The sequence below is a fragment of the Lissotriton vulgaris genome, chromosome 2_1 (assembly GCF_964263255.1).
Source record: "Lissotriton vulgaris chromosome 2_1, aLisVul1.2, whole genome shotgun sequence".
NCBI lineage: Eukaryota > Metazoa > Chordata > Amphibia > Caudata > Salamandridae > Lissotriton > Lissotriton vulgaris.
This window is the reverse complement of record NC_141687.1, coordinates 118,857,686-118,879,148: the sequence shown is the minus strand read 5'-3', so window position 1 is coordinate 118,879,148 and position 21,463 is coordinate 118,857,686. Positions and strand designations below refer to the sequence as shown.

Genomic DNA, 21,463 nt, shown 5'->3' with positions numbered 1-21,463 from the left:
TCTTTTTTTAGCTTCCTTTTGATTGATTGATCCAATCAGGATTATTATAGCGTGGCTGCTTCACCCGTGAGGGTCTCGAGGCGCTGTGGGGTCCTGCTGTGGGATTCCACTGCCCGTTCCTATTGGTTGAACATCAAGGTTTTGAGGGACTTCCTGGATGGCTTGTATTCTTCCTACGTGCATATTCAGGCAACAAGTTTTTAGATTTCGCCTGCACAGTGCTTGCGATATCTCTTGTATAAAAATAAAATCTTAAATTGGCTTAGAAACCGCCCATTGCATTTGCTGATTCCAGTATTGCTCTAATTTGATTGCTTCTGGTTGGTCTGCACGTCGTCTGCTGTCACTTTGCACGTCTTCCTGCTGTGCTCCTCCGTGCCGTGGAGCAAGGCCCAAATACGGCTCCCAGTCACTGGCCAGTATCCTTCCCTTGGCTACGCAGTCTGAAGGTACTAATATATATATTTGCTATCTTAACACTCCATACGATTACTTCTACAGGCCATCTCCTCGCCGGCGTTCTTTCCATATTATATATATATATATATATATATATATATATATATATATATATATATATATATATATATATATCCAAAGCTTGCAGTTCCCAACGTGCGGAAAGAACGGGATTTTGCATCCTGAAACGCGTCCGGCTGTTATACGGTGAATGAGCCATCCTGACCAAGACTTTTTGCAAGCAAGCTGCCATATTGCAAAATAAAGAGATTATTTCCACTTTCTGTGGTCTCCTTCAAAGTGTGGTTCCTGTAGCGATGGATTTGTAACGGCTTGCCCAAGTCGTGAAGGAGACCCGCCGCCGTAGGCGGTCCCGCTTCGAGCATCACGCTGATGTCGGAATTGGGGAGAAAATATCGATGCTGGCGTTTTTACAGGGAAGCGCTGGCTTTGAACTCTGTATGGCACTACAAAGCTGGGCATGTGTCTATCAGGATGGGATTATCAAAGACTATGGATTTATTGCCACAAATGCCAGCGCACCCACTGAGGTATTACTAAACGTGCACTACGGATCCCACAAGGCCACAGTGAAGGCCACGCCTACCAGGGTGGGATTAAGATATGAAGTGCAACGTTTCAGCGCCTGCATTGTGCTTATGACCACGCCGCTGAGGAAGGGATTTTGCATCCTGAAACGCGTCCGGCTGTTATACGGTGAATGAGCCATCCTGACCAAGACTTTTTGCAAGCAAGCTGCCATATTGCAAAATAAAGAGATTATTTCCACTTTCTGTGGTCTCCTTCAAAGTGTGGTTCCTGTAGCGATGGATTTGTAACGGCTTGCCCAAGTCGTGAAGGAGACCCGCCGCCGTAGGCGGTCCCGCTTCGAGCATCACGCTGATGTCGGAATTGGGGAGAAAATATCGATGCTGGCGTTTTTACAGGGAAGCGCTGGCTTTGAACTCTGTATGGCACTACAAAGCTGGGCATGTGTCTATCAGGATGGGATTATCAAAGACTATGGATTTATTGCCACAAATGCCAGCGCACCCACTGAGGTATTACTAAACGTGCACTACGGATCCCACAAGGCCACAGTGAAGGCCACGCCTACCAGGGTGGGATTAAGATATGAAGTGCAACATTTCAGCGCCTGCATTGTGCTTATGACCACGCCGCTGAGGAAGGGATTTTGCATCCTGAAACGCGTCCGGCTGTTATACGGTGAATGAGCCATCCTGACCAAGACTTTTTGCAAGCAAGCTGCCATATTGCAAAATAAAGAGATTATTTCCACTTTCTGTGGTCTCCTTCAAAGTGTGGTTCCTGTAGCGATGGATATATATATATTATGTGCAAAAGAAATCCCTCGCACAAATACAGTGAGAAGAACGAGCCACTCTGGTTTTGAGATGCAAAATTTTGAACTTTAATGGCACGAAAGACGCGTTTCGACCTCTCTCTGGCTCTTGGTCACGTGACCAGGTGCAAAGCTCAAGAAATAATATAGTGGCAGCATCATGCAAAACGCAGCGTACACATAACAATGGAAAACGACTGTACAGACATTAATGTGAGTGATTTAGCAAATAGTGTAAATCATTAGAAATACAAAAGAAAATTTGAATCGCTGTTCATGATTATAATTGATTTTGCATACATGTCTGTACATATAAAGGAAATCAGGCAAGATCAGTGATTTTATCGTCAAATATTCAGGCATACTGAGGATTGTACATGCAAATCGTTATTGCTTGGTGCGCATATGCTTTCAGTCAGTGTAAGCAGCCAAACATCTCCTGTCCAGCAAAGTTAATCGGACACATGGTTCGTTAAACAGTTTTGTCCATTTGTTATTCAGAATGATTTGAGAACCTGTTAATCATGGTAAATGCCAATAATATGGTTGAACGAATAAAGAATATGAACAGAGACCTTCAAAACAATAAATTATATCCGTACAGATATTTCTGTAAAAATATTTAAAAAGAATAAGGAACATCTCTTGAACCTTATCGAGTCGGGCCTAGGGCGGATATCACTTCTCTACAAGTGCGAATGTAACTCCTCATCGATATATTACAGGGCTTTAAGTGGGCCGAGTCTGAGCACTGTCAGTTTTTAGGTCTCGCTTGAGCTAACGCATCTGTTGCTCTGGCAAGACATTTAGTAACTGGGTTTTCAAAGTGCTACCAAAGGCTTTTGCTGGCTTCAAAAATGCGATAACACGCATGTGAACGTGCACAGCTGCCATCTGGTTTTCTGTAATTATGCCTTGCAGCGTGTGAATCCCCTCCCCTAACCCCTCACTTCTCCCACTCCCTCCTCGTCCGCTTCATTTTCCTTTTAATTTTTCTCCACCCCTTGCTCTTTGATCTTTCCTGTTTGTGTTCCCCTTCATCCCGCCCCCCTATATTCATGTTCTCTTGATCGCGATCAGTTTCACTTTCACGGGTGGCCGTGTCACTTTCACGGCCGCGCAGCCCTCTTTCTGAGCTCACCTGCTGAGAATGGGCATCCGCTTTTAAGCAATGCTTGTTTTATTTTATTTTGGCGCGCGCTCACACAACTCCCGGGCTTGGAAATGGAGGAAATGTAGTGTTACAGGTAAAAAAGCTGCTGAGGTCCCTCTTCAAACACTACGCTACGGTGCAGTAGCTGCCACCCTTCACTCTTAGTAAGCTCGCCTGTGGTCTAGCCATCCACCTGCCATAGCTCTGCTGCCTTTTGACTTCGTCTCCACTGTACAAGAAGCGTGCATGCATGCAGCTGGGGTCAGCAAGTTGGTACTCTTTTATTTATTATTTTTTTTACCAGATACTGTTTGAATGTGACCTGCCCTGTCATGCGGGCTGTGTATTATGGCCTGCTGTCACAGGCAGTAGAGCCTGGCTTCAGCAGTCTCAAACTTGCTGCAGTGGGCTCCGTGCCCCCCATGACTGCTGGTGGCCTGCTGGCTCCTCTGTACTGCCACAACATAATCTCATGGCCCAATCTGGCCTCTGGGATTTTCGCTGGCTCCTTCCCAGCCTGGCGCCTCGGCGTCTGCCGGTTACAGTAGAAATGTTACACCGCAAACACTTTTGAGCTGTTATTGAAATTCAAGGAAAGACACTTAAAGTGAATTCTTCCTCACAGGAGTGAATCCTCTGCTAATAGTACACACTGCTGGTCTCAGCCATGAATTGATTGTTTAGCGTTGTATCTTCACTCACCACCTTGAGGAGTGCCAGTAACCCGTACACCGTCTGACTCTCTTGTTGCATCGTGAATCACTAGATTCTCATGCCTCATTGCCCTATAAGGCTAGTTTGACTTCTGTTGCTGAAGGATCCCTTGTGCTCCGTTGAAAAAAATATATGTAAAACGTTGTGCCTGGAGATGGGGCACTGTAATCTAGTGTGTATATGGGTTTACAGTTCACTTCCATCGATATAGATATAATATAATCTCTTACCCCTTTTAAATGTTGCCATATATCTTTTCCCTGTTAGTAGTGGCTTGCTCTCTTTTGGAAAACAAAGCCGTGTACAGGTTTCTGATGAGTAAGCAGTTTGTTAATCACTTTGTGGTTGGCTACGTGTAAAATTTATGGCCTGCTGACTGCAGGTCGAGATCTCATTGGCGCTCTTTATTTATCTCGATTCTGCTTTTTTTTCACTGGGAGACTTAAGGTTGCTGTTGATTTGGGACAGTAATGATATATATATTTATATATTTTTTGACAGTGCTCAGTCTTGTGGAGGCTTGTCGTGCAATCAGAGGGAAGTCATATCTGTAACTGGCAAACATTGTTACTGATAATAGCGTGTAGTAAGTCACCTGTTATAGGGCAGTGGTTCTTCATCTTTAGAGTACTGTGGACCCCCACTGTGTCGCCAGTGACTCCGGTGTAAGCAATGTCTACGATTTAAACCTCAAAATAACGCACAGAAGCAAGTATACATCAAACCAATAGACAAATCATTAACTATTTTATTTCATTGAAAAGCAACATAATTGCAAAAATCAATGGGCAGGTTGGAGCTTTTCGAAAAGGTAGTTTTATTTCTAAAAGACAAAGCAATATGTTAGATTTTCCGCACATCCATTTCTTTTTTGCTCGTAAAGTATGCCCTCTTTTTTGGCAGCATGTAGCTGCTTTACTTGCACTGTTCCCATGATTCAAAGTAAGGATATCAACTTAATTTTGTTTTGCCTCTCTACCTCCCACCTCTACTCAAATTTCCCTCCTTCATCTCTTTCTCTTCCTCTCTTGTTGTAAGTTAACTCTCTTTACCTGACCAGAGATTAACTCCCTGCCCTTCTCTCTAACGTACTTCTCTACATACCACACTCTGTGACTAGCTGTCACTTCTCTATACCACCCAATACTTTTCTTTCTCTGTCGCACCTTTCTATCCATTGTCTAATTCCTTTACTTAAACACTCCCTTTTTACCTGTTTATTTATGCATGGCTACGTACCTACCACACTATTGTTTTACCTTCAAACTCTCTCTGTACGTCACACCTCTCTTTCAATAAACCTCAGTGCCCCACAGCACTTACCGCTCATGACCTCAACTTGCCACCTCTCTCCGATCCTACCACTAGATCTCTAGCTCTTGGTCAGCTCTGTCTCTCTCTCTCTCTTCGGTTTGCATCTCATCCACCTTTATTTCTCTTCCATTTACTTCACCTCCCTCTTAATTTCATCTCTCTTCATCTTACCCTTTCTATAATTTTTGCCATCTATACCTTACCTTTCCCTACCTCTCGCATGCCTCTTTCTACCTCACCATTCTCTTTCATTTATCTCTCTGCCTCACAACTCACTGCCTCATCTCTCTCCTCCCCACCTCTCAAACACTATCTAGCCTCTCAGTGCACCTCACCTTTTGGCCTTCTATGTCTCTTTTTATTGATGTCCTCTTTCCCTCACTTTTCCCATTATTTTATTTCTTTCTCTCTACAATGCTCTCTCTACCGCTTCCACTCCATTTATCACTCCCTTTACTTTCATCTCTTTCTATCTACTTCACTGTTTCCGTTCACTCTCTGCTTCCAATGTCGTGCTCGTTTAATACATCTGTGCTACCTCACCTCTGTCTCTCTCTCCCTATTTCACCATTCTCTACTTCTCCCTCACCCTTCCTCTGTATGTGCCTCATCTCTCCACCTCATCTGCACCTCTTTACTCTCTACTTCTCATATCTATTTTTCATCCCACCGCCTCTATCTGCCTCTGCCTTTCTACTTTGTTTACCTGACCTGCCATTCTGTGCCTCACCTTTCTATTTGTGCTATCTCATTATAACTCACCTCTCTTCCTATCTTATTTCTCTCTAGACCTTGCCCCTCCGGTTGGCACCTTTCTTACCAGCCTACATTTAAAACTGCATGCCAGGCCTCTAAAAACAAGCATTGGCATAGCCAATAGGTCTCGCCTTTGGGACAGTATAAGTTTTTTAGCCGTGCAACAGTTTGTTATTGCACCAAGGATATTGTGCTGCATAACTAAATACTTATAAGGTCACCTATTGGCTATGCCAAGGCTTGTTTAAAGGGGCCCTCGAAACGGGTCTCTATAGGGCTCTGTTTTGTGCCCTGGCAAGACGTCATGCCTGGTGAGCGTTGTAGGGGAAGGGAAATCATTTAAAGAGTCATTTCTCTCTGGATTTCCATTCTCTTTTTGAAACTCAGGAGCAGAAATATCGTCGTGATGTCACATGCAACTAACAACCATTGACAATGCCAATGGTCCTGACTTGTTGTGGGTATGATATTACTTGCAAAATCCTATATCTGGATACAATGACAGAAACAGCAAAATACAAGTCGGGCGGCACACTATGCTAAGCCACAATTGGCCACGCACCTTTGAAAGACTCCAGTTTTTTCATCATATATATATCTATATATCTATATATATATCTATCTATATATAGATATATATATATAGATATATATATATATCTCCTCATTCCTAGCACAGTACGGCCAGCACACTGATTCTAGGAGTAACATGCTGTTCACAGATCACGTCTTGTGGCCGCACAGTTATTGCACTATCAACACTGCACAGTAATTCCTCAATCATCGCATGGCCTGCTTGAGACTGTTGGCATCTTACCAGAGAGAGAGGAAATTGAACTGCTGACTTTGTTCACTGGCTGCAGTAAGATTTTTTTTAAATATACAGCTTCTGGAATACACGTTCTTGTATCCCGCTATCCGGCAATTACAGCTGCAGCATCCTGGGGCCCTGGTCACTCCATCATGGCAGCAGCTTTGGCTTAAGTTCTTGGAGGATGCGCAGTACCAGCAGTGTCTGAAATCTGTCCGCTCCCATCCTGGGCAAATTCAAGTGACGTAATGAGGACCTAAACACAGATTTTGTGCTTTTTATTGTATATTATTTTTGGTTGTGATCATTACAGTGGTCATTGTTGGAGTTTACAAAGACAGAGCATGCAGGTAGCACTGCACAGATGCAGCTCAACTACAGATTTAGAACCTAACGTTCTTATCTCTTTTCCTCTCCACCCACATTTCTTTGCTTCCCTTTCTACCCCTGCATCCACCATAATTTCTTCTTTGTCTTTTCTCCCACATCTCTTCATCTGTTGGCTTTGTCGATGTTGTAAGGTCTTGCCTAGGCAGCGCTTCTGCTATCTCTTCGAGACATGTTGTATTCAGAATATAGGTTTTAAGCTCCGCCCATGTTTTTAATTGATTCCTTAGACTGTCTTTTGGAAATGCATTTTTTTCTTTCGTTAATTTCTTTAGTAGACGCTCCTTTTCTACTCTTGTAACCCCCATATGGAATGCCCCTGTTACATGTTACTCTGTACGTTTTATTTACAGTTTTGGAGCACTCTTTTGTTAATGACTTCTTTGTTGTAGCTGGCGTTACAGGCACGACAGCTACGCACTTCCCTGACACTTTTTACCGGTAATATGAGTTGCTTTTGAAAATTATATTTTTGTTGCTTAGCGTGACCTGCTCCGTAAGAGTGTCTGCATTAAAACATTTTTATATATATATATATATATATTTTTTTTAGAACGCGCCACAATGCCCTTCATCTTTAACATGTCGGCTTTCGCATTTCTTTTTTTCTGCACTAGACAGCCAAACATTTTTTTTAATTACCTGCAGACATGTTCAAATTGTTTTGTCCCGCAACCCTGGACGGGAGCCCGGTGGCACTCGGAGCAGGCGGAATGTGAGGCGAGGGGGCACTGTGCAAAACACCGCTTCCAAGCAGTCAGCCCGGCTAACCCTCTACCTATTTCAGAAGCTGTTGTCTGTTTCATGGCAGCTATCTTTTCTTCCCTCCGCCACACCAAGTCGCTCACATTCAAATTATTTTGTTCTGCTCGCTGGGCGGGAACTCTTAAGAGCTCAGCCAGGGGCGCTCAGAGCAGGCGGCAAGCGGGCACTGTTTGCAGCACCGCTGCTGGATAAACCGCCCGGGTGCAACCCTCCTGTCACTTCAGAAGCTGTGGTGTTGTTGCATCTCTTTGCTCCTCTGTCCCGCACTTAGTCGCTCACATTCTTCAGGGTTTACTGTGTAAGTCATCAATAGTTTACTTTTTAGTATTTCGAATATACTGTTAACATGACTGTCTGCCAAAATCCTTTAATAAGTTGTACGCAGAATCATTTAATTGGGAGCCAATTAAGGGCAGATACTCGGTCTCGGGACCGCCCTCCCTCCCCGCGCCAATCGTGTTACTTTGCTGTTGCCATGTTGTTCCATCTAAACTCTGTTGTGCTACTTCACAACAAAGACGGTGCTGCAACTTCTCCACCTGCCAAGCTCTCAAAAAACCATTCCCTCTCAACTCGTAAGTATTAGGAGCCGTTTGATAACAAAAATGAAACCAGTCGTGGAGCTTCGGTTAGCTACAAATAGCAATAGCGCTATACAAAAATGATCACTCAACTGCAAACGAAGAAAAAACAAAAGAAAAACAAATTGTCATTTACATCGTCAATAGCTCTAAGTTTCACAAACGCGAGACCCATTACATTGCAAAATGACCTAAAGTAAAAAGAAAAAATCGTCACAGCGCTTATTTTTTTCTTTAAGCCATGTTGCACAGCAGCTCAATTGTGCAACATGTAAAAAAAATGTCCTCCATCTTGTGAGTTGCAGCCCACATGTGCCCCAGATTGCTTTCTGCAGAGTCCAGGAAGTGGTAAGGAGACAGACTAGTGCTGCCTCTTCCCAAGACAAAAAGTTATTTAAAAAACGATTTTCACTTTCTGTGTTTACTGTCTATGCCTGTGGTTGTTACAGTTAAAAATTGTAGTTTTAGCCTGCCTGTAATTGCATATTTTATCACCTGTGTTGAGTTTTAAATGTTTGGTTTTCCCTGCCCATGATTGCCTTCATTTAGTGTGTTGAATTGTGGGATTTGCAGTCCAACTTCTGTAGTTTGTCCCTCTCATTCCTTGGTGACATCTGTTTTCCCTCCAAATTTCTCCTTTGCTCTGTGCTTAGGCCTGTGTGCTGAAATAGTGCACCCCCAGCCACCATTTTGTGTTCACAAGCCAGTGAGGCCAGCCCCCCTGCCCCCCTCCCCCTCCCCTTGCAACAGGGATTTTCTACATCAGAGGGTGCTTCTGTGAGCTGTTGAAACTGTATTTACTGGGGCCTGTGCACTTCGTTTTTTGGCCAGCAGGGGGAGTAAAGCTTTATTCAAACAGTATTGTTAGATTTCGAGTTAGTGAAGCCTTTACTTGCTGAAGTCCAAAGTTGTGAAATGAGCCTGTCTGTCTCCTAGGAGATTCTGAACAGGAGCAAGCAGCTTCCAACTCCCTGGCCAGCATACCTTGTCTGAGGTTGCTGGGACCTTATATGGTGTGCTGATGGTTGGCACATGTGTATACTGATTGGTGGTTGTATCTGGTGTTTCTATTGGGTTAGGGTTAATGTCCTCATTGACTGGGTATTTGAGGGTTCTGATTGGTTTCTCGGTCTGTGATTCAATCATTGCAGGGTTGGGACTAGGACTAGGTTTCGGATTTCTATAGGAAGTAGGGACTAGGGCTTCCTATGTTATTGGTTGTTGGGAGTAGGGTGGGACTAGGGCTACGGTTAGACCTTTAATTGGAAGTAGCTATTTAGTGCTTCTGGTGTGATTGGTTGTTGGACCAGTTGTGGGACTAGGAGTAGGGTTAGGCTTTCTACTGGAAGTAGGGACTAGGGCTACTTGTACCATTGGCTGCTTGGACTTGGGTTGGGACTAGCGGTAGGACTAAGGACTTTATTGGATGTCGAGATCAGGGTTTTTGAACTGATTGGGTGCTTGGACTAGGGTTAAGATTGGCTGCAAGGTCCTGGTCTCCTATTGGTTCAAGATGTTAGGGCTAGTGTTGTGATTGGATAGTGTTAGGGCTAGGGTTCCCATTGGCTGAAGGGGTCACCTGATTACTAGGGCTACAAAAAGGGCCAGGCTTAGGGCGTCTCAGCTAAGGGTGGAGAGGACAAGGGTAGTTGCCTGTTTGGGCCTGTTAAGGGTGGAGAGGACAAGGGTAGTTGCCTGTTTGGGCCTGTTAAGGGTGGAGAGGACAAGGGTAGTTGCCTGTTTGGGCCTGTTCGAGACTGGTCGGGACTAGGGCCTGAAATGCTGCCCTTTTTCTCCTAAAAAAAAATAATCCTTCACTCTTTTATCCCTCCACTATCCATTTTCTATCAAAATTAACAGACTAACATGTTCACTTCTCAAATTCCATGTTCCATATTCAACTATACTAATATACTGCCCAAATAACTGAATAACATATCTACTACTCAAATTACTTCATATTTATACTATACTAATTTTCAACACTAATCCTTTATGGGTTCCGGAGTGGCGTGCTACTCGCCAAAAAAGCGCTTCAACACCCATCAGGGGTAACAAGTGCTATATGAATGCAAATCTTTCTTCCCCTTTTATCCATCCGCAATCCTTCTCACGCCAAGTAACAGACTAATATCCACCACTAAAATTACCTCATATTTCACCATATTAATTCACCACTAATCCTTTCTAGGCTCCCCAAATAGCATGCGTCAACAAGCGAGCGATAAATAAATTCTAACCTTTGTCCTACTCTATCCTTCTGCTATCATTCCAAATCCAAATAACTGACTAACCTCTGCACCACTTAAAATGTACTTGCGTGTTTCACTATACTAATTCAAAACTAATCCTCTGTGGGTCCCGGAGTAGCGTGCTACCCGCAGAAAAAGCTCTTCGACGCCTCGTCAGGGGTAGTAAGCGCTATATAAATGCAATTACAATACAATACAAAATATCGCATAGGCGAAATCGATTGGCTTTACCAATGCTTGTTTATTTTTCTTTCAGCACTCCATGAGCATGTACGTGTTTTCTTTTTCCTGCCCCTTGTATCCTGCACTCATAGACCTGCACCTCCATGTGCTTCCCTCTCTTCCACTTCAGCCAGACCTTGACCATTGCTTCGCCCCATCCTGACTTTTTATTGTTTTTGTTTAATTTCCAACCACACCCATCCCTCAAACTTCTGGCCTTCAGCCTGTTAGTTGCTCCCCCGCCCACTGCCTATGGTTTTCCCTGACCTGCTCCGCTGTTGTTCCCTGCACCAGCTCCGCTGTTGTTCCCTGCACCAGCTCCTCTGTTGTTACCCCCATTGCAGTTCTATAAAGTTTTTTTTTCTTTTGTTTTCATTTATTTTTTTGCGAGAAATCAGCTGAGATTTGCTGTGAATGCTACTCCATTTTGCTCACATATGAAGGTTTTAGCTTATGCACCAATTGACGCTCGCCATCGTAAAATATTGGCATAGTAAAAAAAGGCAGCTGTGTTAACACACACACACACACACACACACACACACGTGCGTCATCACACATACACGCCATTGCGCTGGTTTTATTTCTTTGGCCGAAGTTGGAAAGGCAAGACCTAGTGGTATGCTAACTCTTTTTTTACATTGTTGAGAGCATATATATATCTATCTATCGCCAGCGTTAGATAAACCACTCAAATAAAAGTTTAAATATTCTAGTTATTGTCCCCTTTTTAGGTCTCGCTATTCGATGCGCATGCGCATCGAGCTTGCGAGACTATGGGGGCTTAAACAGTGTTTAACTAACTTGCAAGGAATCGTGGCGATTCCTTGCAGTGCCCGTGACTTTTAAGCTCAATGCGCATGCGCATTGAGCTTAAAAGCGCGTGCACATGCCCCCAGCCGCCTGCCTTGCCCACTCTCTCTCTCACAGCCTCCCCCAGCTCCGCCCCCTCACTTCTTGGTTGCACGGCCGCTAGGCCGTGCCTCCCCTACTCTCCTCCCCCCTCCTCCTCCTACTCTCCTCCCCTGCCTGCCGTGTCGCACCTCTCCCCGCTCCGCCCCCTCCCCTGCCCGCCGTGTCAGCTTTCGGGAAAACAGCATCTCAGGGGCTGCCTCCACTTCTATGCAAGTCAACAGAGAAAATAAAAATCAATTTCCCCGATTAATTTTTTTTCTTGCTTCCAAATGTTTGTCCTCAACACAATTAGGTTCCATTAAATCACTGACTTAACAAACCTGCATCAACTCAAAATATTTTTTCGGCGTTTTATCACCCTTAACTGCATGGCCTCCCCTCGCTCTTCAGTCACCGGTACGAGTATGTATACATGGGCGTTCATTGTGTGCGCATACATGCCGATAATAACGGGTGCCGCGTGGTCGAGTTCATGTGGTTCCGCAGTATAAAAAACATCAAACCTATTGCACATTTGTTTTGCCCCTTGCTTGGGATTGGGTGGGACAGATTCCCGATGATTGGTAGAACGCGTCACAATACACACAGCCATCTTTGAGTTGGGTTGTTTTAATACATTCTGAAAGAAGTCCGTCTTTTTTGGGGGGAGGGGTGTTCTAAATGCGAACGTTTTTTTTTATTATCTAGTAACAGTATAAGAGTAATATTATGTATTTAGTGTTTAAAGGCAAAGTTATGTTGCATAAAAAAACGTTTTGAAAATAAATGCCTGCCTGCTTTGTTTGATTTATTGATTCGAACGCTGACGTAAGCTTTTCATTTGAAGGAGATGTTGCTCACTTACGGCGACAAGCTGAGAGAGTCCGCCTTCCTTGTCGGTCTGAAACCTTTGCTGTTGTCCTACTTTTGTGTCAGCTAGCTGCAGTGCATCCTGGGAGCTGGGTTGCTTCTGTGGTGAGTCTGGATGCTCAGGTGATTCTGTGCACTGCGCACAAAGCTAAGAACAAGTTAAAATACTTTTATTTTTTTTAACTTGTTTACTTTCACTTTGACGGCCGCCGGGCCGTCTCTCGCGTTTCTCCAGGCTGCATTGGACCTCTCATTAGCCGGCTCCTTTGTGGTGCAGAAGCACAGCCTGCTGCAAGCCGAACCACTGGGCATTACACGCTTGGCTCGTTTTATGGCCTTCTCATTCTGTTGTCCTTTTGTAAACCTGGATCTCCGGGGCAGTAAATACAATAAAACAAATATCTGCTTCACAGATTCCATGTTACAATCACTTTAGGAGAGGACCTGGCTGCAGCGCCTGCAGGCTGGTTTGTGCACAGAGACATTACCTCAAAACAAGGATTTAGAACGTCCTGTTTAGCAATCATCCCCACACACTCCCAATGATCCCAGACTTTCAGCTTATCAAGGGGTGGCCTCGCGTTTGGTCCTGGGGTTCATCTTTTTGGGCGCAGATATGCCCCTCCCCCTTGTTTTTCGCTTGCCACAGACCATGCCTCAATCGCTTGTGTAAACGGGCACAAGAGACAAAGCTTGTGACATTTATTAATGTAATGCTCTAAATATGGAAATCACTCTCCCCATCGCAGGGCTCGAGTGACACAGATTTATTCCTTTGAGTTTTCTTTTTATAGTGCACTTAATCAACATTAGAAGGTCTGCAGCTGTACTTGATCTCAGCGCGGCCTTCGATACGGTCAGCCATGCCACCTTGCTGGACCGTATGGCCCAGGTTGGGATCAGGGGCAGAGCTTGGTCTTGGTTTCGGTCTTTCCTGGAGGATAGATCTTTTCCAGGTGTTCGAGGGTGATTCAGTTTCCACCAGCATTCCCCTGAACTGTGGCGTTCCCCAGGGATCCTCTCTGAGCCCGGCTCTCTTCAATCTGTACATGAGGCCACTGGCTGACGTCGTCCGTCCGTTCAGGATTAAGATAATTTCCTACGCGGACGACACGCAGCTAGTGGTCTCCCTTACACAGGAGACCAATTTACCTGCACAGAGCGGACTCAGAGAGTGTCTAGAAGAGGTAAAATCCTGGATGTCCTTATCATCCTTGAAACTGAACGGAGACAAGACCGAGCTTATGGTCCTCGGCAACTCGATCTCCAGCCTCCCGACCACCCTCTGGCCACCCAGTATGGGTCCTCCACCTACCCCCAAAAACAGTATTAAAAGTTTGGGAATATGGATGGATAGATCACTCTCCTTCGATGTACAATCCACCAAACTCTCGGCCACCTGCTTTGGCATCATGAAGATGCTTAAGAAAATCTTCCCCCTTCTTCCTATGGAAGCCAAGCAAGCAGCGATACAAGGCCTGATTCAATCCCGCCTTGATTTTAATAACGTCCTCTATCTCGGAGCCCCAGAATCCACTCTGAGGAGGCTGCAGATAGCGCAAAATTGTGCTGCACGTCTGCTACTTGACATCCCTCGCAGACAGTCAGTCAGATCCGGGTTGGTCTCTCTCCACTGGCTACCTGTGCGCCAGAGGGTGCTGTTCAAGGCCTTATGCATAGCCCACCAGTCTTTTTGGAACTCTGGCCCCAAGATCACACAGGACCTAATCCATCACTACAGGCCCAACAGGAACCTAAGATCAGATCAGTCTTTCTTAGCAGTTACCCCGAGAGTAAGGAGATCCAGAGCTGGAGGTAGGTCTTTTTCCTACAATGCGGCGAGGGCCTGGAACACCCTTCCACCGCATTTAAGATCCAACTCTAACCTTACGACGTTCCGCAAACAACTGAAAACCTTCCTGTTCCATTCAGTCTAACCTCCCCCTTCTCCCGTGCCTTCCCCCCTCTGTCGGATCTGGTATTCTCAGCGCTTGGACGCCTCCGGGCAGCAATTTCGCGCTATATAAATCCACATCAAAAATCAAATATGAAGAGCTTTCACATTACATTGTTCTCAGTTCGGCGGTAAATGTTTCCATATTACACTATGGTTTGTTTTTTTTGGATTTACTTTAAGCTAGTGCCTTTATAAATTACAATAACTTTCATTTAAGTATTAATTATTCGAAAAAAAATTAAAAGCCATTGTTATTTGTAAAATCAATATTTCACCTCTGTTCTTGCATTTTCGTCACAATAAAATACACTGAACATATTCTTCACAAAAGTTATTTACAATAGTTTAAGCTATTGCTATTATAAATTACAAGAACTTTTATTTAAGTATTAATTATTTAAAAAAATTAAAAGCCATTTGTATTTGTAATATGAATACATGTAAGTCACGTACATACAAAACATGTTGCATTACAAATGCTATAGGTGTCCCATTTGAAAAAGTTAAAAGTATTGGCATTGTAAATGACAAAGCTATTAATTTTGCTATTTTCAAGACCAACACATAAAAAAAAAGTTGTCATTTACAAAACCAATAGCTCCAACTTTTCTAATGCGAGACCTATTGCATTTCCAATGCTTGTTAATTTTCTTTTTTATCCCGTTCATGATGCTTTCGCAGCTTTTTTCATCTGTTTTTGTCTTCAGTTGACAGATCTGCTGAAATGGTACACAGTGAACTTCAAAGATCCCTTAATGCAAGACCCCCCGGTGTGGTTCCTTACGTTTGTGTACTGTGAAGCTCTCCTTCAGCTGCCCTTTTTCCCTGTGGCAACATATGCATTCTATAAAGGTGAGTGCAAACTTTTAACTTTTCTTTTTACATGACGGGTTATAACACTGTTAGGATGGAATCGTCGTCTACATGGTAATAGACTAGACTGTATTTATGTCTGGATCCCTAATGCTGATTTTTGATGTCCTCGGCAAAAACTGGTCATATGTGTGCTCCGGGACATTGTCCTGTCTAATGGGTTGTGGTCTTGTTGGGCTGGGAAGGGCGCCCAAAGTCCTACTCTCATAGTGGTGGAGGGCTACTCCCCAGGAGTCAGGCAGCTCCAGTGCAGTGGTGGCAGCATACCGTGTAGTGATCAGTAGCAGTGAACACCTCCCTTTTTACCTGCTTCACAGGAGAGCGGTCTTCAGGCTTGCTCGCCTCTAATGTTCCGCTGCTGTGCGCTTAACTCATGCTTGAGCTAAATAAGGTTAGTGTGAAGTGCTTTGCAGCGCATAAGTGATGTATTGGCGCCGGGTGGATTGCAGTACAGGTAAAAACCAGTACTGAACAGTGTGTGCATGGTGTATGCATTTGCTGGATGTGCATGTGCCTGTGAGTGGTACTGTACCTGAAAGATATAGTGATGTACTGTGCATGTATAAAAATGCATGTGCTGGGTGTATGTGTACCTGTAAGTGGTACAATACATAAAGGACACAGTGCTGGGCAGTGCATGCATGTTAATTGCATGTGCTGGGAGTATGTGTGCCTGTGAGTGGTTCAGTACATGGAGATAAGTTACTGTGCAGTGCATGTATACTGTATCCATGCACTTTGTGTAAGTGTGTCTTTGAATGGCACATTACATGGAGGGCTCTGGGATCCATTTGGGAGACCCTGACCTCCATGGTGAGTGCATGGAGAGTTGGTAGAGACCGCCCGCAACAGATTTGTGTATTCCTGTAAGCTGGGTGGGACACATACTCGGGAGGAGAGGACCAGCCTCCCTTGTACACTTCAGGATGTTCTTCGATTCAGTGAAGGGTCATGAGGAAGGGGCTTGGGCACATCTTAGGAAGAAGATGGGCTGGTTGGAGAATTATAAAGAGTTGGGCTGTGCAAGACGGAGTCGATCACCCTCTTATATACCAGGAGAGAACCATCTTGAACTTAGCTGTATGTTGTGCTTCGTGATCAGGGCGGAGCTCTGCGTGGTAGCGGTGCGGTGACCACGTGTGCCACATTGGGCCATCGGAGACAGAATTCCATGCAGAAAGGGAGTGTAGTAGCCCTGTGAGGTAGCAGAGTGACGATCCTGTATACCACCTGCAGCTGCCAGATAAAGTCTGTAGTGCAGAAAGGGGCCATAGCCCTGTGTGGTAGTGAAGCGGTGATCCTGTATGCCAGGAGGTTGTGCCCTGGAGAGTATCACTGGTCCGATCGGGCAAAGCTTGAGGACTGTGAGTTGCGGTGACCCTGTATGCCAGAGTGAGGCACTGGGAGGACCAAGGATTGCAACATGTTTTACCCCGCTGGAGAAGTGAGGACGCTATGGGAGCACCGTCAACCAGGCAAGGGACCAAACACATGATCGTCATTGCCACTCTTCATTGGGAGCCAAATAAACACTTACCCTACAGAAGGAGCCGCAGGAAGCCTCCGGTCGTGCGCGAGTGAGAGATCCTGCACCCACTGAGTGCAACCTCATTTTCCGCGTGCGGACGACTTACCTGACGCGTCAGCACCCACGGACGGGGCGCACTCAGGAACTCCGAACACTTCCCTCCTGCTGATGCAGGTAAGACTGGTTTTGGACCTATCCACCCTGGGGGACTTGCCGCTAGTAGCGCTACAGCGCTAGAACATTGGCTAATTGAGTCAAAGTACGCTCTTGAGACTCGGACTGCCAGTAGGGCATACCAGTCGTGTATGGGGAATAACCCGCGAGGCAGTAGTGGGACAGGGAATTGCCATTTAAACACTAGAGCCATATCCTCAATTATTGTGCAGTTGTTCTGTATGTCATAATTTTCCTTTGATAGCAGTAGGAAATTGTTAGAACCGGCTATTTCTGGTAGGCTAAGGCTGACGCCAAAGCCAGGCAGAAACCACCATTCTAGTCGGGGCAAGGAAGTCACACGCCAAGATAACCCCTGCTCACCCCCTTGGTAGCTTGGCACAAGCAGTAAGGCTAAACTCGGAGGCAATGTGTAAAGCATTTGCGCCAGCGCACAACAGCAACACATACTAGGCACACCACAAAAGAAACTCCACACAAGGTTATTATAAAATAACTTTTGTATTGTCAAAACATATCAGATAGAATCACACATGTACATTGTACCAACTGGCACGGGCAATATTTACAAGGGATTACTTACAAGACAGGGCCACATAGGCCACTGTCATAATCAGCACTTTTAGAAATAGCACTTTTAGAAATTAGAATAAGTATATAAAATCACTATAGCACAAAGTAACAGTTAGAAATCACAACCAGTATCTACTGGGAACAGGTAAGTACACACTACGCAACCCTAACCACTGTAGGAGAATGTCACGCAGGGAACCAGGACATTACTAGGACCACCTGTACTAAAAAGAACAACCACCTAAGTATCACACAGCATTTAGGGGTCTAGGAAATAACACATTACCCATGATGCATGAAAACACATTCAGAGGAGTAATAACGGGAAACACATGATGCATAAAACATTCAGAGGTGTTTAAGAATAAAGCACATGATGCATTAAAATGCATTCAGGGGTGCAGCGCAAGAAGACACATGATGCCTAAAACATTCAGAGGTGCAGCACATGGGAAGAAAGACACATGATGCCTAAAAACATTCAGAGGTGCCAGAACAATACAATAGCGCAAAAACACACAGTAGGCAGTTACCATCCTAGACATATCAGATAACCACATTGCGCACAACTTACATAAGCCACCACCTGTGGCAGTCCCTGGCAAAGATGCCCTGGGTCCAAATGTCAGGGTGCGCTGCCATGCAGCGCCAGTCCAGGGTGCGCCACTGGCGCAAAACCTAAACGTTGCAGGTGCCCACTACTTGCTGGGCACCTGAGTACAATCACAAAACCTAAACGCTGCAGCTGGCACTAAGTGCTGCGCAGCTGTGACTGGCCGGGCACCTCTGTGCCATCTCTGTCCCTCTCAGGGACTCGCTCTCCATCTTGCGCCTAAACGGTGCAGCTGCCCACTAATTGCTGGGCAGCTGGAGAATCATAAAAACTGCGCCAGGGCCCTCACTGGCCCTTAGGCGCAAACTGCGCCACTGCTGGAGCCACACAGGCTCTTACACCAAACACTGCGCACGTTGGAGCCACACAGGCTCTGGCAAACACTACACCTAGTTAAATGCTGGAGCCACACAGGCTCTTGGACGAAGATGCGGCCTCACTAGGTGGTGGGGTCCCTCACGGGGGACCCGGGAACACTTGGGGTGCCTTGAGCCTCTCCTGGACTCTTGGAACCAAACCTCTCGCAAGCAGGAGGGGGCGGGCACCGGCAATGTACCCCGACGCCCCCCCCCCTTAGCTAGAATGGCCCCTTGAGCCTCCTCACGGCTCTACAACGGTGGGGCGACCCACTGCCAACCGGGGCCGCCCTGCTTGCACCACACAAAAATGTGCCCATAAGAGGGAGCCTTGCAGGGCTCAAAATGACCAATGCCCGCAAGAGCCTCGGGGCTCAGAGAACCACCTCGCGGAGGAGCGGCCCGCTGCCACGGGCCGCTCGAACACTGCCTCCATCAGGTCCTGCCGCCCGCGAAGCTCCCCACCTAACCCCAGCCCTTTGACACTCACCGGGCTGGTCGGGGAACTCCGCTTCACTCGCGGCTTTTTCTCCTCTCGTTGCAGGGCTCCCTCAGCTCACGGGAGCCCTGTCGGCCGCTCACTTCCTCACTCTGGGCTCCCTCTGCACACGGGAGCCCCAGCAGCCGGCCACACTCCTCCTCTCGGGCAGCTTCACTGGCGGTGGGGGCGGGCACCGACAATGTGCCCCGCGCCCCCTCCGCTCTCTTCTCACGGCGGGCTGGTGCCTGCGGGGCTCTCCCACAGCAATGGGAGCCCCGCACCGGCGGCACCGGCCGCCATCTCTCGGGTGCCTTCTTCTCCGGTCTCCCTCCAGGCATGGGAGACCGGCAACACCGGCAAAGGCTTCCCCCTGGCAGGGGGAAGCGGAAAACACCTCCTCTCTTCCCGGGCTGCGGGGGCGGGCCCGGCCGGCCGCGCTGGGATTGGCCGGCCGGCCAACCACTTCCGGGTCGCTGCAGGCAGCGCAGCGGCCCTTCTCCTTAGGCAGGGGGCTGAATTAACCGAGGAGTGGGCTCCCTCGTGGAATAAAATATACCAGCGAGGTGGGCACTCGCAGATTATTAAATAAATACGGGCAAGAAACCTCAGCGCGTCCAGCGCTACAAACGAAAATAAAGCGCTCCAAAGCGCTAGAAAACAGGCAGAGCACTCCCAGGCGCTCAGGGGGAAGCACTGCGCTTCCTGCAGGAAAATGCAGCTTCTCCATGCTGCAAAAAGGTCCAAAAGATTTCAAGGGGGCAAAGCAATGTCCCCCCCATCTGCCCAGGCAAGGCAGAGGAGTCCCCCAGCAGTTCTCCAGGCGTCCAGGGGCTGGGCAGCGCCCGCCCCTGGTAGATTCAAGTCCCACACAAGAACATTTTGGAAGGGGACACAGCCCCTTCTATATCCACAGAAAAGTCTTTGAAGTCCTTTGAAGTCTTTGTGCAAGGGGGCCCTGAGCCCGGTTTAAACCAGTTCTGGGGTTGCTGGAGCACTGGGGTGTTTCTGGTTTCCTTCAGCCTGTCAGTATCAGGGTCAGAGGTGACATTTGGCCAGCAGGAGGGGGAGCCAGCAGGGTGGTCAGGCAGGCACAGCCCTGCACTATCAGATGCGATCTCCTCCCACTTCCCTGGCAGCAGATGCTGCCTTTCATCCACGGGCTGACTCAGACAACCTCCTGGGCTCTCCAGCCCCTGTCACCCTCAAACCAGACAGTTAATCCACAGCATGCCCAGGCACTCTGGGCCAGGCTCACCAGCCAATCACACGCCAGAACCAACTTACACAAATATGCCAACTTCTAAAAGTGGCGCTTCTAGACTAGACACAATCATGCCGCATATACCATTACACAGCATTCACTCTCACAAGTTCGTACATATCAAACTCGACCCTGCACTCCCCACACATCGGGAACTACCATGGGCATACATATTCCCCATTCATTCCTATAGGAGGGCAGGTCACTCACCACGCATACACAGAGAGCTCAAGCACTTTACACTGTCCCACAGTGGAAAAGTGCGCAGAGGCCTGAAATCACCACCACCAGGTTCCATAAACAGGCTAGGAAAAAGCAAAAAGTCTAGGGGTGAACCTGCCTAAAGGGCCGGGTCCAACAGAAATAAACTACTTCTTTTATTCATAAAAGTGAGTATTTGGCAGGACATTGCTTTATTGCTGCTGCTGCACACATTTTGAGTTGTGAGCCTTTAATCCGGAGTGATCTAGAATGACTTATTGTTTGAGAGTTGGTTCATTCTTTTTTGTAAACGTACATATATTTGGGTTATGTAGATAGCATTACACTAATACTAATGTTGTAATACGTTTTGTTTTTCTGAACGTGGTAAGTATAGTTATAGCTTAATCAATTACTAGTTCACTGACCTGTAACCACAGTTTGCCTGTCAACAAGTGAAATGTAATCTGGCAATCCTAATGTATAAACATGAAAAGAATTTGTAATAACAGGAAAGCAATTGAGCCCTCTCACCTTCAGTTGCATAATCGACTGTCATCCAGTATATGTGGGTCAGGTTTATCTACTGCCAACCCTTTAACATACCCAGCAGTAAATCATTAAGAGAATAGTAGAAGAGAAGAAAGACAATAATAATCATTTCGAGTGGCAGTGCCGCTGGGGGTGATTGTTTTTGCAGATACACCACGAGTAAATGCAGAGTCCATAATACCAGGCTTTGAAGAAACATGTGGATAAAAAACATAGTCAGAACAATGGTGGACATGCAAAATTATACCCTGGAGAAGTTACTGCTATGCAAGACATATACATCAATCTTCTATCACACTAATCTGTACTTTTCTGATGATGTTAAGAGCGGTCTGAACAATGCACGTCTCTAC

The 21,463-nt window shown here is 46.2% G+C and overlaps 1 protein-coding gene across 1 annotated transcript in view; it reads left to right on the top strand.

Moving 5' to 3' along the window:
• The window catches only part of TMEM97 (transmembrane protein 97), a 78,186-nt gene that overhangs the window by 31,143 nt on the left and 25,580 nt on the right, over window positions 1-21,463 (top strand). The window contains exon 2 of the mRNA XM_086954550.1: window positions 15,206-15,350. Within this exon, the coding sequence (XP_086810676.1) occupies window positions 15,206-15,350 (145 nt within the window). The remainder of the gene's footprint in view (window positions 1-15,205; window positions 15,351-21,463) is intronic.